This window comes from Mastacembelus armatus, chromosome 22 (genome assembly GCF_900324485.2).
Source record: "Mastacembelus armatus chromosome 22, fMasArm1.2, whole genome shotgun sequence".
NCBI classification, from domain to species: Eukaryota; Metazoa; Chordata; class Actinopteri; order Synbranchiformes; family Mastacembelidae; genus Mastacembelus; species Mastacembelus armatus.
Window position 1 is genome coordinate 14,237,426 of NC_046654.1, and position 17,383 is coordinate 14,254,808.

Here is a 17,383-nt window from a genome sequence, read left to right on the forward strand (position 1 = left end):
TTTTAAAAAAATGTAGTAGCTATTTTAGTTAAACTAAAAATCAAATATATTTTGTTTACAAGAGAAAAGGAAATAGGTTCTCTTGTGTTGTGACACAAAGAGAAGGGTGTAACAAGTGAGCAGGTAAAAATAGGAGCTGAAATGCTGTACTGCTATACTTCTGAGGCGTCAAGGTTGAGTGAACAATTTGATTCAGTTAGAAAAACTCTGAATACCTGCACAGCCAGACCCCTGGAGTTGACGTTTGATCCGTCTACTCTTCACCTTGTGTTCTATTTTTTTTAACCCACCCCCTGTCATTGCCCCCTATTCATTCACTGTTCTGCTACATCAGACCTCCCCCACCACAGACCAAAACCACTGTATGTACCAGTGACACGGAACCAAGAGAGCACCTTCTGCACCAGAGACCAGTACCTGGCACCCCGTGTGGCTTTCATCACCTGGCTGGTCACCTTCTTCCTGGAGAAGAAGTATGTCAGCAGTGCTGCTGCGGCGCAGAGCACCAAGAATGGGTCTGAGGTCATTCCCAAACTCATCCAGGTGTGTATGAATATACCCCTCTTCAGGAGGGAGGTCCTTTATGAGTGTATTTTTGCAGCACAACCTTAGAGCCATAAGACACCTGGGTACAATTATCAAGTATTTCATGACAGGAATGACTTTGTATTCAATGAATTTCTAGTCAGTGGAAATCTAGTGAGCTACTACTAAGGTCTTCTCATTCCTCATTGAACCTCTGGTGGCCAGACTGTTACTGCAGGCAGTAGCAGCCAGGAGAAGGAGAAAGAGAAGACATCAGATGGGGATACAAACGGGCTAGTGGGGGAGACTGAGAAGAGCCACTCCAACAGCAGTACACTGTCAGATCGACGACCCAGCGATTCCAGCTTGTGTAGCATTGAGGAGGAGCACCGCTATGTCTATGACATGGTGCATGCCATCCTGCTGTCCACCAGGGACAATGTGAATTTTGTCAACGAGGTCTTCCACCAGGTACGGAAAGAGCTCCTTATTTTTATTATTGTAAAAATTATTCTGAGGTATAAGTATTTTATGGTTTTCATGTGGAATCACGTTTGTACTGAAAGCTACATTGCCATAATGTGTACTATGTTGCCCTCTGCTGGATATTTGCTAATGTTTCAAAAACCTGTATTAGTTTAAATGTAAAAGTCTGTGTTCTGGTTCCTCAGGCTTTTCTGCTGCCATCCTGCGAGGCATCAGCAATCAGGAAGGTGATCAAAGTCTACAGGAAGTGGATCCTGCAGGAGAAGCCCATCTTCATGAAAGAGCCTGACAAAACTACCCAGGCAGATGAAGTGGATGATGGCTCTGAACAGATACTCAACCCAGAGACAAACAGCATGCATACACAGGTGAAACAGACAGTATGAAAGCTATGACAGCTATGAAACAGACAGTAGAATCACAGTTTCCTATTATGTGCGTGTGTGTGTAAGTTGTGTAGTGTTTGGCACTTATTTGCATTTGATAATGTCAAAATAGCCAAGACAGATAATTTAAGATAATTTTTTTTTTTTTTTTACCAATTTGGGAGCTCTTTTCTCTCATAGAGTATATGTCATATATGTCTGCCTTGTCTTCTACAAGGTGTTAGAGAGTCACGGTCACAGACGGTCCTCAAGCTGGGGGAGGACTTACTCATTCAGCAGCGCCATCAGTCGGGGCTTTCTCACCGAAGACCAGAACAGGGATGTCAAGGCGGGCGTGCAGCCCACACTACAGGTCGGTCTCTCAGTTTACTGATGAGTTTTTATCCTGAGATTACAGCATCAAGTGATTACAATAAGTAATTCTTAGATTTAATATATATTTTGTCTCTTCTTTCTTTCTTCGTATTTATGCCGTTTGCTCATCCTCAACGTGTGCATGTAGGTGTTCCTGACAAACTCATCCAACGTGTTTCTGTTGGAGCCATGCCAGGATGTACCTAAACTCCTGGAAAACCAGGTTGATGTGTGCAAGGGTGTTCTTAGCATCTACAGGCACATGATCATGGAGCACACAATGAATACAGAAACATGGTCAGTGAGATGTTGAAATGTCCATGGATGAATGCTTCTTTCCTGACTTTTACGAACAATTTCTTCATGACTGTCAAATGTCAATTGATTTTATTGTACTGTCTTTGTGCAGGGAGCAGCTGCTGCAGGTACTGCTGAGGATCACTGAGGCGGTCATGAAGAGGCCACAGGAAAACCAAAGAAAAGACAGCTTTGCTGAAAGTCTGGCATCTATACTCTTTAGGGTATGTGTATGTAGTCTCCGTTTTACCTTTACTGGTATAAAGCCTGTTTTTGTCAGCTAATTAAAAAGAAAGGTGACTGAGGATGAATATTTTGTACACACTCTAAGCACTGTTTTACTACATTAAACCAAAACATTCAATGTGTGTAAATGCAGCTTCCTGTATGTGCAAACACTAGCATTTGTTGCTGAGGAGCCTACTATATATTTACTATAAGAACTGTGACAGTGCACAGATGAGATTTTGGGTGAGAAAAACACATAAAAGTGCAACATCAAATTAAATGTGACAGTGTGAGATTCATTTTGTCACATCTTATCTGGAGCTGGATTTTCGCGCTACACCCCTATCTGTCAATGCTAATTCACCTCTCGTTGTCTCATCTTGCATTCAGACTATCATTGTGGCATGGGTGCGAGCCAATCTGTGCGTATTTATCTCCCGGGAGCTATGGGACGAACTGCTGGCAGTGCTGTCCTCTCTTACCTGCTGGGAGGAGCTGGTGACAGAGTGGGCAAGCATCATGGACTCACTGACAGCTGTGCTGGCACGCTCTGTTTATGGCCTGGACATGGCCAACCTGCCTCTGGACAAACTCAGCGAACAGAAGGAGAAGAAGCAAAGAGGACGTGGTGAGGAAAAGAAATGTGGGGAAAGAATTTGGCTAAAAATGTTTGAAACTGGCTTCTAAAAAGATAATCCTGTCTTATTCAAACTAATGCTTGTGAAGCATTTAAATGTCTAGGGTGACCTACTTTTCACTGAACCTCACTTATGCAGTTTTGGCTCCAGTTTAAGAACATAGAAACATATTAAGTATGTGTTATAGACTTTTTTTAAATGCTGGCAAACAAATAATTTATTATGACCCCTTGCTCAGTGATGTGACCTATGAAACTGTTACTTAGTACTGATAATTAGTGAATTGATTAGTTAATAAAATTGTTTCCATTTTTTAAGAGAGCATGCTGAAATAAATTATTAATAATAATTGCCCAACTCACTTTTTTAATGCTCTTTTATCTCACACATTTGTGTTTTATATGTGTCCTTGTGTTCAGATAATATCCACAGTACATACAAGTTTTAGGAAATGGATAATCACATAGTAGATTGAGATGATGTAAGATCCAAACATAAAGCTCATTGTTGATAAAAAAAAATTATGCAATGAGAGTTCAGTACTGAGCAGGTGTTATTTTATGTCAGGAGTAATCCAGGACTCCCAGAAGGCAGCAGCTGTGGCACGCTCCTTCTCGCTGAGTTGGAGGAATCAAGGGGAGCAGGGTGGGCCAGGAGTTCAGGAGCCCATGAGGATTCGCTCTGCCACCACATCAGGCGCACCTGGTGTGGAGAAGGCCCGAAACAATGTCCGACAGAAGGCCTCCGGTAAGTACTTATAGTACTATGAAGTAATGTTGTATTAGCTGTTTATTACTAATCAGTCAAAATGGATAGCCAAAATATAAAAGGGTGGCAAAGGGTTGATCTGCTGCATGTATATACTTTTTTGTTTCCATGTTGTGTTAATCTTCTTGCTTTGTGTGGGCCAACAGCACAGCACCGATAAGCTTCTGGAGCCAACTGTCAGTTCATGGGGTTTATCAAGTGTATTTATTGCTTGTGAAAGCCTTCAGACAGGTCTGTGTATACACTAGTGCAGGTGCCGTTGAAAGGCCCAACACCAAAGACAAAGAGGCCAGCAGATGGCCCTCATTGTTCACCCTCGCATGTCACTGTCCACTGTCAACATGTTTCCTTGTCAGCGCGATTGCAGTCATATAACACAACCCCCCCGACGGCATGTCAAAGGCTAGCTTTGGACACGCATTGTCATTAGCTCAGTTTAGACGCTGCAAACACACCTTATCTGATAGAAATGTGGCAGGCTAATTATAAGTTGAGCTTGAAGGCAGTAGAGTAATACCTAGCTGCAGTGCCTCCCCTGCGTGTCTTAATTTTGTCTAGACAGAATCTTAATGTGGAGGATGAAAGACAGAGAAGATCCGTTTTAGTTCCCTGGCCTTCTGCCTTCCCATTTACCACCAACAAACTGAAACAACAAGCTTGTTGAGCTACAAGCAGATGTGTTTGTGCCTGAAGGATGAATTCTTAGTGTGTGTGTGTGTGTGTGTGTGTGTGCGTGTGTGCGTGTTGACACATCTATTATGTTTATGCACCTATTCTGTTAGTCTGTTTATTTGTATCTGCATACAAGCAAAGATGGACATTAAACACTACCGCTTCAAATTCCCTTCTCTTTCTTTGGCCTAATTGGATTTCTCCCACATTGATTTTCAAAGGGCCAGCAGCCCTCCTCCCTACTCCTCAAGAGAAGACCCACACATCAATTGCATGGCAGTTTTTGATAGTTTCATTAAGAGTGTAATTAATGCTCATTAATATGCATAAATGGAAAGCAGTGGTGGGCTGTAGTTGAGACGCTGTAGCTCTCTGAACTGAAAAGCGTAATTAAAGTGTGCTGAAAGCAGAGAATAGAACTGTGCTCTTTCATTGCTGTCTTTGAGATGAAGCCTGAAGTGCTATCCTGACACAATAGCAATGCCTCAGCATTGACAACTGTCAAAATTTGGGTGTGCTTATGCATGCATGGAAATACAAACTAATACTTAGATCTTCTCTTGATAATAAAGAAAAGGCTGGGCAGCAGCAGACACTTAATTAAACTAATTGAACTTCTACAACTACAGACACCCAGTTGGCTCATTTACAGTACCTTCTCCCATTTCTGGGATATTGGGTGCACATTTACTATTTTCTGTCTAAATTGTAATATTATAAGGTAATATAATAGTAGATAAAAGGAAGAGACAGTTTAGCAATTATGCTTCACACTTGATTAATGTAGTGTCCACAACACTGCAGTGCTTTATTTTCTCTGTGCTCCTGGTTGCTGATGTATTTATTAATGAAAGCACCTTTGCAGCATTCTGTACTTCGCTGTCATTGAATACTGTCTTCTTCCCTTTACCTCTTTTCTGTTTCCACTGTCTCTTTTCTTTTCCCTCTCCTTTCTTTCCCTGATGGAAGCTAAGCGAAGCCAGTCCATCAGCAACTGTGTTCATCTGTACGAGGCTTTGCCCACTACTAAAAGCGTTCCTATGCTGCTCCACACTGTGAGCTCTTTCTTGCCTGGTATCTCTTCTGGTAACTCTGCTTGCTCTCACAGACTCTCAGGTAAAGTGGATACTGAGAGCTGCATGTGTTTGTGTGTGTTGTGTGTGTATGTGACCTCTGCCCTGCATCTGTCATCAGTCTGTTACTGTGTGTCACATGTTGTCAGAGTCTATTGTGACAGTATTTGGAGTAAAGGTTTTTTTTTTTTTTTTTAACATGATCCTAAACTGCTTAATTAGTTTTAAAAATGAAAATCAGCCTCGGCAATTTATGCAGGTTGTAGGAAATAGACTAAAACAAGAGCATGTCTGCTTCACCGATGCATGTCTGCATGTACTAATTTCTCTGCAATTTCTCTGTCCCTATGAATGTGTCAAATCATTTTCTATACCACGTTTGAAAATTCTTTAAAATGAAACATTTCCATTTAAACATTTGTTTTATGGTGTTTGGTCTTGAGCCTTTTCCTGACTTCGTCTTCTCTGTCAGATGTGGAGGAGTGTCAGCTGTCAGAATGTGGGGCAGAGGAGGACCTGGGAGGTGGGGATAGCCCTCTGCCACGTAGCAGCAGCACTTCAGACATCACCCAACAACTCTCGAACTCTTTACCAGGTACATACCAATACAAAATTCATTTTCCACAGGCTGAGCAGCTGACCTGAACAGAGATGTCTTCAAATCAACATAATGTTAATATATAACTTACAACTTACACAGAGAGGTCATAAAAAAACTAGATGAAAATAGGAAATAAACAAACCCAGTTCCCTGTTGAGTTGCCACTTTAACTACACCCATGGTGGTTTAATGCATCCAGTAAAATAATCTGGCAATAAATCAGACTTTGTTAGGCCTATCATGTTTACTAATTTTTTAAATTGAGGTAGATGATGTAAGTGTGTAGGACATAGATAATGGTGTTAGAAAATTTACTGAGGAAGTCTTGATGGATAAAGGATTGTGCATTTAACATGAAATATAACATTTAAAATGAATATCTGCATCTCTTATGGTGACTGGACACAGTTTACCTCTTGCAGCATAGGGAGGATATGTTGAAATTTAGGATGTATTCTCATATACATCTTTTGTATTTGTTTTTTTAACTTGGACACAGCTTATTTATCATTATAATTGTAGACGACCCTTACCTTTCGGATTACACTGAAGACCATGAAGGCAAATCACTGATTATAACTTAATTTTCGTTGCCTGTTTCTAATATCCCATGTTGCACTTAAGCCCAGAAGAGAGAGCACTCCCCTACTTCCTGTGGTTCTGACAGCAGGACGTCTGAGGGAAAGAGAGAAAGCAATGAACCACCAGTGGTGAGAGGAAACATCCTGTACAATAGTGTTATGCCAAACTAATGAAACACTATCGAGTATCTTTTCTTTAATGTATGTTTCTGTGTTCCTAGATCCTCATCCGGCAGAGCAGCAGTCCAGCAGAGACGGAGTGCAGTGCTGAGGGACACACAATCTACACAAAGCCCAAGCTCAGAGAGAAAAGTTAGAGATTAGATCACTAATTATTTCTTTAAGCTGATAATCACTGTGATTTCCATGTGGCTGTGTTTTGTAATACAGCATATATTGCATCTGAAATATTGTTGTTTTTCACATTGAAGTTTTAAGTAAAGCTCAGTCGTTGCATGGCTCAGTCTTTTTTTGTTGCATAGCCTGTACCTTCCATTTCTTTCTTCTTTGTATTAAACTTTACCCTCCCTACCCAGGTGAGAGTATAAGCAGTGAGACATCCAACGGCTACCTCAATGAAGCTGAAGTTACCTGGCAGGCATTTGATGAAGAGGCAGACACCCAGTCCACGCAGTCAGCACACATGGATGTGACAGCCGACCCCCAGAACCAGGGGAGTCTGCTGCTCAGCCACAATGAGGCTTTAGCAGGTATTGAAATGGATAAGACCTCCCCTTGAGTACCTAAAACTTTTTTGCTATATATTTTTTCACGTTAATATGTTATGCCTGTGTATGTCTGCCAACTACAATCAAAAAGAAGTAACGCACACATCTATTAGGTTACATAAGCTGACTCTCAATTAGATGTCTTAACATGAATTAGGTTTCATACGATAACAGTGCAAATCCTACAGAGGCAATTACAGAATCTGTTATCTGTTAAAAGGGAATATGATGATCAATTACCTAAATTTTATTGAGGAAGACTGTCTTGACTGAATTGCGTAGAGCAATACGAAGTAAATATTCTGCATAGAGGAAAATCACTTAAAAGAGTTCAGGAGCTCTGCAGGTTCATCTGAGGTTTGATCCATCCAGCTGGGCTTTTGGTTGCTAATAACCTCACCCTTGATGGATTAATCATAGGTGGGTAAAGTGACTCGGCACAGAAACTTGACCTGGTTGTCACTCTCTGTTGCAGTACCTTTTTCGTCTAAGCCATTTAATCTTTTAAAGCTGCTGACAGCTTGTGTGTTTCTGAATTGGGAATTTTTTGAAAAGAAAATAACCTGTGGTCTACGGTTTGATTTACACAGGACTGTAAGATTTGTTAGGGATAGTGATAATGATACTCTGTATTCTTGTAGGAAAATAATGTTTTTTTTCCTCGGCTTTAAACCCTTCAGGTTTTAGTTTCCCGGCTCCATCATTACTGATGCAGAGGTTGTTGTTACGCCTTGGTTCTTCCCACCCTTGTTTGTGAACTTCTCCTGTTATTCTACATTGTAATCCCCCTGAACTTGTCAACCTTCCTTAGTCCCTGTACTCCCTTCCTCAAACCCACTTTATCCCTTTACCCTTGTCGTTTTTAGGTCCTGACTGTGCCCTTCCTCCCCACTCCGCACACCCGTTCTACCACCACCACAACCACTACCACTACCCCCAGAACCCCCCTGCCTCACCAGCCCTGCTGGTGCACACAGAGTGCCCACGGGACTGCCCACTGGACGACACCATGCATCAGTCTGTCTTACACATGCCACACCACTTGGGTACTGCTACTTAGCTGCTACTCATCATATACCATAGAACCCTCATTTACCATTTACTCTTCATTTTCTATATCGTACTGTATCTTTCAGACATACCTGTACTTCCACTATGTTCTTTCTCCCATTTGACAGATTCTTATTTTTGTCTATAATTTTTGCTGAAAGAGCTGAAAATCACCCCGGATCTGCACTTTCCATTTCTGTCTTTTCCAGGTCTTTGAGCATTGCCCTTCTGCTACCCACTAGGTGGCACTGTCCTCTTATAATTCAGCCTGAGTTCTTTTGATAATGCATGTGACTTGTGCAGGTTTCCCAAAAGTATTTCAGTTCTTTGACTGGTTTTACTGGACAAAGATCATAGTGCTGGATGCATTTTGGAAAATGACTAAGGATTTGGTCAACAGCAGCTCATATTCTGACAGGATGGCCTTGAGGCTTTATTTTAAATATTACAAACATGTCTCAAAAAATGTTTTTAGAAAAGGTCGTTGACTTCTGTTGACTGAATCCTATGCCCTCAATAAAATTAAATTGGATTTAGTAGGTACCAGCAGCTACACATACGGATGTCGCCATATAATTTGTTATCTGACCTAAACCACTTCTAACTCTCTCTCTGACCATGCAGACAGCAGTGAGTGTCTGGCTGATGATGTGAGCATCATTGCTGGTGGGACCCTGACTGGTTGGCATGCTGATTCAGCTTTTGTACTTTGGCGGAGGATATTGGGCATCTTGGGAGATGTCAACAGCATTCGGTGCCCCAAAATCCATGCCAAGGTGTTTTGTTATCTCTATGAACTCTGGCACAAGCTTGCCAAGGTAAGGGGGGCAGGCAAAAACCAGCCATAACTGTATGAAGTATTTTATTACCTCAAATGAGAAAAATATAAACCCATTTTTACAAAGAAATTACTGCCATCATATCTAAGTACTCAGTGACCTTCTTTAAAATGATGATTGATTTTAAGTGTTCAGATATATTACATTAATTACCGTAAGTATGTACATTGAATGAAGTTAGATGTGTGTTTGCAGATCCGGGACAACCTTGGGATCAGTGTGGACAACCAGTCCTCTCCTCCCCAGCCTGCCTTCATCCCCCCTCTTCGAATGCTTGCCTCCTGGCTCTTCAGGGTACTAACAACACATAAGAACAGCACGCCACACTCAGAGAAGAAGTTATACTAATAACAAAATGAGATTGTGTTATTTTTTTTAACATATGTTCAGTATATAGGATATGTTGTGTCCTAAAAATAATAATCCACGGCATTTTCTATGGACAGTGTAGTTATTTTAATTGTTTCAGCTTCATCAGTACATCTGCATCATCTGTTTGTCAATCTGATAGATGTTTTCCCAGGAGAATCCTCTAATGGTCAGCAAACAGTATGATTACATTTCCTGCGGCAGCAACAAATGATAAACAGGATTTAATGGCTAGCTTTAACACACAAATTAACCATTATCCAATAGTATTGTTGTAGCACATCCATAAAACAGTGTTGTTTATTTAAGTCAAACTCTAAATGTGTAGTTTGCCTAATCAATGGAAAACGGTATCTGTGTTCATGTTGAATTTGTTTTCTTTCTAACCGATTCCACCAGTTTCCTCACTGTGGAATACATTGGACAAAAATCAACTTATTTTAACCACTCTTCACCATGTTAGGTGGAAACTATGTCTTTGACTCCTCATAACCTTTCTGATCACAGCAGCTCTCTATACTCCACAGGCCACCATGTTGCCAGCAGAGTACAAGTCTGGCAAGTTGCAGGCCTACAAGCTGATCTGTGAGATGATGACCAGGCACCAGGATGTGCTCCCCAACAGTGATTTCTTGGTGCACCTCTACCAAATCATGCACAAGGGCTTCACCAGCAACGACCAGGTACAGTCAGCAGGTGGCACCTCAGTAAAGTTCTCAGTAGATCTCCTACGATCGACATTAGATGGCACTCTACTCAAACGTGTGTCTGGCGTGTGCACTGGCCCTGTCTGAAAAACTGGAAAACAATTATTTGTAGCTGCCAATTTGCCATCTACTTTTTTCTTATGTAATGTGCCATTTTGTTATGACTCAGTGATTCTTATTGACCTGTTGATTTTTAGCATAATTGAAGCAAGCACTTGACTTATCATTGAGGACGTGCACCTAATCATGTGTCGGTACCAATCAGAGGTATTTGGGATCAGCGTGAGGACTGTTACTGATGGGAGTGAGGACAGGGCTCATAGAGATGCACTGCAATGTATGATTGTTGACGCTCTATTTTGAAAACTATCTGCCAATCGTTGGTGGTGAAGAATGCTGCTTGGCATCTTTCACGTCTTTTAGCCACACCCTTCCTTGTATTTAAATCTTGCCTTGCTACGTTCCTTCTAGATGAATCTGAGTGGAGATGAATGGAGTCCCTCAAAACAAAGGGCAGGCACGCACAATGGTGCATGTGGGTGTAGGGTGTTTTAAGTATGTGTGTGTATATGCCCTCCTGGCTGGGTTTCTATTGCGCCTTGGCAGTGCGACAAGCTTATTAGAATGTTTTCCATGTCGTTAAATAATGTTTTGAGCCCCTGCCGCGTATACGTGATTAATTAAGGATTGACGTCTGTCGCGCTCCGTTAGACTGACACGTCGGCCAGGGGCCCATAGTAGGCTGGCCTGCCTGCCTGTGTGCTTACGAGTGTGTGAAGGAGCGGGAGGGAGCCTGGGGAACGTAGTGCAGAGTAGAGCAATGAGGGGGGCACAGAGAGGGACGAGGCAACATTCTCCAGCTTTTGTTGTGGCTCTGTATAATGCATCGGGGGGCCATAGCCAGGCTGGCCACTGAAGCATGCTCAAATTGGCTGGAGAAAAGAGTCCTCACGCCACACAATAGAGGACAGCCGCGCGCCTGCTTAGCATAAGAAAGTGCTCACTCCCCACCCCTCTTCCTTTTCTCTATGCCTACACCCCCACCCAAAAAAGGAAAAAGCATATACTTTTCTAAAACCATCATACATATTTTTCTAAGTCTCATCTTTTGTACACTGATTGTTTAATTAGTTTACATGATAAAAGTAGCCAAAATAATCTGATTGTGTATGTGCAGTTAGTAAAACATGCTGTTTGATTTTAGTGTTGGACTTTACAAACAGTATGTACTGTACACACATATATTAAAATACTCTATGCTTGTAGCTTGGACATTTTCTTTAGGATTTCTGCTTGTGAAGTAATAAAATCTGATTTAAACAGCCACGTTCTGTAGACAGTATGAGAATCTCAGTAAATCCTCACCATTAAAGCCAACCCAACTTAACGGGAAATGACAACTGAGGTCGTGCTAAGTGTTGTCTTGCCATTCTTTAGTCACTGGTGGCACGAAAGACGTGGTCTCAGTACATTAGCAATACTTTATAGGTCTGCTATCTGGAAACTATGAATGAACAGCATATTGTTTATTAGTGCACTCAGTTATGGCTTTTTATTTTTTTACCATTCATTTTGAATAGTTGAAAGAAAACAGAGCAAAAGTGGCTCGTTCTTAACTTAATTTGTCTCTTTGTGAAGAGAGAGGTCTTGTATAATTTATCTACTGTCAGATTAAAGTGTGACACTTGACCTCAGAGCGACGTTAATTAAACCTCTCACCTGATATTTATTCAGGTGGGCTGCATCCCATTCTAACATCTTGTAATGGGGACCCCACATATTAATAGTGATGATAGTGGTAACTGGAAGCATCCATGTTTAGTAAAATGAGAAAAGAATTTTCCGATGTTGTGTGGAGGGATGTAATGAACTCTGTCACCCCTGGGGCCAGCAGGTGGACAGCGTCTGTTTTCCTGTAGACAAGGTTAAATGAAAAGGCATGAGGTGGCTGTATTCAGAGTTACATTAATGCACCTTTTGTTGATTTAGGGGCCATTCCACAGCCACATGTGGAGCTCAGTTCCCATTTCTATACACACCTCGAATCAGGGTCCCTCTACTTACATGTACAATAGAAAACACTTTGCATTCTGCTTTCGTGGCCTCCTCTAAACTGCTCATTTCAGGCAATCAAGCAACAGTTTGTTGCATGTTAATTACCTTTGACTGCACTGCACATTGTGTTTCAGAGGTCAATTACCAGCAAAATGAAGGTAAAATGGGCCCTCCGTCCTAAAGCTCGTCCCACCAATTTTCCACATGCAGTGTATCGTGTTGGTTTGACTTCCTACTTGTTGCCTCTTATTCTATTCCTCTTTTGTTCACCTGCATGCCCTGTTTACCAAAGCTTCAGGTGATTACTGTCAGAGATAAATAGATAGTACAGTGTGCGTCTGTGTGCATATGTGTGAGTGAGGGAGAGAGAGAGAGTGAGAGAGAAAAATTGTGTGCTTATATGTTTGCTAAAGTGCCCTTCGGTTCAGCTAGAAACAGGCTCATGTTTGAACTGTCCGATTTGCACAAGTTTATGGCCAAGGAGGCAGGTGTTTCTAGCCTGGACCTTGCCTTTGTACACAAACATGCACACGCATGTCTCAGATAAGCGAGGCAACAAACCCCCTGTCTCACATACATACTGAATTCTCATACCAATGTGAGGTTTTTTTTTTTCCTGTAAGGAGTATATTCGTCCGTTGGTGAAGTGTAAATAAATCAGCCTCTTCGCTCCAGCTTTGCTATTTAAATATAGAATGGGAAACCTGTAAAACACTTTTATGCTCTTGTCTAACATGCTTGAGCAGTTTGTGCAGAGCTCTCTGCAGTACAACATATGTCAGTATTGAAAGAGCACCCATCTGCCACTGAGCTGCCTGTACCTCAGTAAAACAATACCTTGTCTCTGGCTTTAATTACAGGTTTGCTTGTGTGTGTGTGTGTATATACATATGACTCATGAAAGATGAGGTCTTTTGTACTTCTTATCCTCTGTGAACAATCCATCTGCTGCTTCTGTCGCTGTCTCTGCCAACCCTGTTTTTTCTTTACATGTCCTTTGGTGACATGTACTGTTGAGTGCCTTACCCCTCTCAACACTCCAACACCTGTTGGAGGAAAAAGCTTTCTCCCTCCAGTCTCTCTCACATGGTGGCCCATTTACAAAATACTTCTGTCACTTCTCCCCCTCACTCACACCAAATGCAAAAATCCCATCTACAGTGGCTTCAGAAGGTATTCAGATCCCTTCACTTTTGCACACTTTGTTGTGTTAATTTTAAATGGTCACTCTAACCAAGCTTTAGAAGTCCTCCGTAGAGATGGGAGAACCTGCCAGAAGGACAACAATCTCAGCAGCACTCCATCAATCAGACCTTTATGGTAGAGTGCCTAGACGGAAGCCACTTTGAGTAAAAGGCATGTCACAGCATGCTTAGAGTTTCCCAAACATCATTTAAAATACTCTGGGAACACGAGGAAAAGATTTTCTGGTCTGATGAGATAAAAAAAGGTTTCTGAGCAGAACTCTAGTCTCTATGTCTGGTGAATACCAGGCACTGCTCATCATCTGCTAATACCATCCCTATGTTGAACAATGGTGGAGACAGCATCGTCCTATGAGCTGCCACTGAGGACAGGGAGACTGGTCAGAGTTGAGGGAACTATAAACGCTGCCAAATACAGAGTGGTCCTTGAAGAAAGTCTGCTGCAGAGTGCACATGAGACTGGCACGACCATTTCAACACGACAGAGACCCAAAGCATGAGGCCAAGATGATGCTGGACTGGCTTCAGAACAACTTTCTGACTGGTCCAGCCAAAGCCCAGTCATTTATGACTGGTCCAGCCAAAGCCCAGTCATAAAGCCCATATCATGTATCTGTGAAGATCAGCAGTTCACAGATGCTTCTCATCCAATCTGATAAAATGTGAGAGGATTTTCAAGAATGGGCCCAAATCCTGGTGTGCAAAGCTTGTAGAGAATTACCCAGGAAGTCTCGATGCTGTAATTTTTGCCAAAGGGGCTTTTACGACGTAATGCATTTAAAGTCTGAATACTTTTTGTATTTTCAATTTTAATACATGCAAAAAATTATAAAAACACATTTTCACCTTTATTCCCATTATGGCTTAGTAAGTGCCAAAATGACAGTATTATCCACTTAAAATGAAATCTACTACACAATAGGTGTGCACAAAATAAAGGGGTCTGAATATTTTCTAAAAACATTGTAACAATAAATCTACTGTTGGATGATTTATTCCTACATCAAGTTACTTGTTAATAATAAAAATTAAAAAAAAAAACCCCAGGAAAATCCATGTGGACATGGCTTGCCTCATATTAACATTTATTGATGTGTGTCTGTGTGCATGCTTGTCATTAGGACGTTTTGAACACCATCATCCGCTCGTGCTCTCCTCGATTCTTCTTCCTCGGCCTTCCAGGCTTCACCATGCTGATTGGAGATTTCATCACTGCGGCCGCCTGCGTTCTCAGCTCTGACTCCTCAGAGGTACATGATAATTTTCTGAAATTTTGTAACTTTTTGACATTTATTTTCATTAGAAGAAAATTGAAAATGCAATCTTGGTGGACAAAAATCCATACTTCTTTCATTGCTCTGCTTAATGTATGATTGAACAACTAACTTACTTGAAAACCACAAATGATTTTTTTGCTTAGTTTTGACTTCGTCCATCCTTGGGAATTAAAAGTTTATTGCACAAGTGACAGACCTATTCCCTGTGAATTCGACTTGATTTTGATATTTTAATGTTCCAAACAAAAACTCAGGAAGCAAAGAGAGTTAATTCGAAATGATAAGTTAGTTAATTTACCTGTGTGCTCAGAAGTGTTATGTTTTAATATGTGTTCATGTTTGATGAATTTTGGAAACCAAATATGTTTGCAGTTACAGTCTTTGAACACTAGGCATGTCTCCTCTGCCATTAAAATAATACAAGTACTGTGATGCAATCATTGTGCAGGACTTGGAACATTTAGTACAGCCTAAGTTGACAGACCAGTCAGATAACCACAATTAACAATGTGCTATTTCTTTTAGCACTTAATTAAATATCTCATAGTATATATATTTGTCTGTTTTCATTATGATAGAAGCTCATGAGGTGCAACATGTATAATCTGCTTTACAACTGTGTCAGTCATGTATTGAATTAATCATTTTGTTGTCCAACACCCACCATGTGTCAAGAGATTCTGCTGAACATCAACAAAATCATGAATAAGGACGAAATGAATTATGCTGGATCCTTTCAATCCTTTTTCCCTGGATAGCGTGCTTCCTCTTCCCTGGAAGTGACTTGTTTCCATGTAGCTTTAGGGAATTAATGATAGTGTTATTTTTTTTTTTCTCACCACTGGCAGGCTCCGAGGATGGAGGCTCAGACAATCCTGGGCTCCCTCGTGTGTTTCCCAAACCTTTACCTCCAGATTCCTATACTTCAGCATGTGCCTGGCTCTGATGACACTATTGTAGGCAAAGAGGATATAAAGGTATATGATCAACATGCACCATACTCAGAATAATGTAATAACATCTAAAAAAAACAGCTCACAAACTGTAAGTGGACTGGTCCTTTGTAGTAAAAAGAATATTAAGTCATATCTTGGTGGTGGTTGTTGTAAGATTTGCACACATTTCTCCTAGAATGTGAACATTAGGATCATAAGATATAATCAGTTTGACGCCCAAGTCTTATATTAGATTTTTCTCAACATTAAATTAAGTCAGTGTACTGTATTGTAATATCAAGCATGTAGTGATGCTGTTGTATTGTCTTTGCTGCTCAGGATTATCTGGTCAACATCCTGCTGGAAACGGCAACAAAGGAACACTGTGAAGGGGCCAGGTATGATAGCAACATTAGCAATGTGGTTTTTTTTATTATTATTATTATCTTCATTTGATATAAAAGTGTTTTTAGATACATTTGTGTTTAAGAAAAGCTAATTGATATCATCTGTGCAATCCTTTTAAAGTCTATTATGAAAATATTAGTTTTGTCCTGAAGTTTAATATTAGGATGGTTTCCTGAATACATCTGTCCTATTTAAAATCATAACTGCTTCTGTCACTCAGGTGCATTGCAGTGTGTGGCCTGGGGCTGTGGGTGTGTGAGGAACTAATGCAGAAGAACATCCACGACCAGGTTAAAGATGCCATCAATGTTTTGGGAGTGACACTGAAGGTCAGTGGTCTTCTGAAGCAAGGAAGATTCATTGCATCACATATACAGTTACTGTTTGACACCTAGTAACTGGTGTACGGTTTGATTTTCAACATACACTATTAGATAGATTTCTGCAGTCTTTTTTGTTTTACACCCTGTAGTGTTTAGCTCCTAGAAAAATGGTAGCTGATTACATAAACAATTTCAACCTAGCAGGGACAGAAAAGGTGTGAGAATAAAGCATTTGGAAGAGACCTCTCTTTCTCTGAGTGAAGAGATGCGGAGAACCAGAGGAGGCTGTTTTTTTTTTTTTTTCTATATTATGGAAAAGGGTTTGGGGCGGTGGCGTAATTTCCAGGCTGCTCGCTCTCAGTGGATGTGGGCCAATTTAAGCAGCAACATCTCCCTGCTTCCTGCTCGAGCAACCCCCCCCCCCCCCCCCCCCCCCCCCCCTCCCCTCTAATGGAGCAGTAATCACTCCTCTGTACAACTTGACACACAGACTCAGCCAGCCCCAAAATAGAGGGTATAGGCTGGGTGGGGGATCTGGGGGGAAGAGTGGCACTGAGAGTCTCTTTTCTAAAAGCAGGTGCTGAACTCTCAGGGCCCCTTTTTGTGTTTGGCCATTTCTGCACTCCCCACATTGTCTGCCCTTGTTACATGTTGAGAGGCATTCAGCTGGAAGAAATGGGAAATTCAATTTCTCCACAAAGAATTTCAAATCACTGAAGAAATCCACATTTGAAAGAAAATTGTCAACAGCTCAATTCTTTCCTTCAGTGAGTCAGGAGAAAATGAACCATGGTTTGAAGTGGAAATTAAATTATGCTGATTATCTGAAAAAGTAAGTGAAAAGCTAAATTTAAGTGAAATTACTCTGAATTTTGTTG

General features: G+C 41.1%; 1 protein-coding gene across 3 annotated transcripts in view; it reads left to right on the forward strand.

Moving 5' to 3' along the window:
- The window catches only part of ralgapa2 (Ral GTPase activating protein catalytic subunit alpha 2), a 79,885-nt gene that overhangs the window by 22,343 nt on the left and 40,159 nt on the right, over positions 1-17,383 (forward strand). For 2 of the 3 annotated variants that reach the window (XM_026300285.2, XM_026300287.2), the window contains exons 9-28: positions 335-543; positions 751-996; positions 1,197-1,379; positions 1,615-1,749; positions 1,900-2,048; positions 2,161-2,272; positions 2,667-2,904; positions 3,482-3,661; positions 5,900-6,022; positions 6,653-6,738; positions 6,831-6,921; positions 7,146-7,319; positions 8,204-8,383; positions 9,012-9,205; positions 9,422-9,520; positions 10,123-10,278; positions 14,684-14,812; positions 15,688-15,816; positions 16,114-16,172; positions 16,403-16,511. In XM_026300285.2, coding sequence (XP_026156070.1) covers positions 335-543; positions 751-996; positions 1,197-1,379; positions 1,615-1,749; positions 1,900-2,048; positions 2,161-2,272; positions 2,667-2,904; positions 3,482-3,661; positions 5,900-6,022; positions 6,653-6,738; positions 6,831-6,921; positions 7,146-7,319; positions 8,204-8,383; positions 9,012-9,205; positions 9,422-9,520; positions 10,123-10,278; positions 14,684-14,812; positions 15,688-15,816; positions 16,114-16,172; positions 16,403-16,511 — 2,981 coding nt within the window. The remainder of the gene's footprint in view (positions 1-334; positions 544-750; positions 997-1,196; positions 1,380-1,614; positions 1,750-1,899; positions 2,049-2,160; positions 2,273-2,666; positions 2,905-3,481; positions 3,662-5,899; positions 6,023-6,652; positions 6,739-6,830; positions 6,922-7,145; positions 7,320-8,203; positions 8,384-9,011; positions 9,206-9,421; positions 9,521-10,122; positions 10,279-14,683; positions 14,813-15,687; positions 15,817-16,113; positions 16,173-16,402; positions 16,512-17,383) is intronic. The other variant, XM_026300291.2, reaches the window with a different exon arrangement.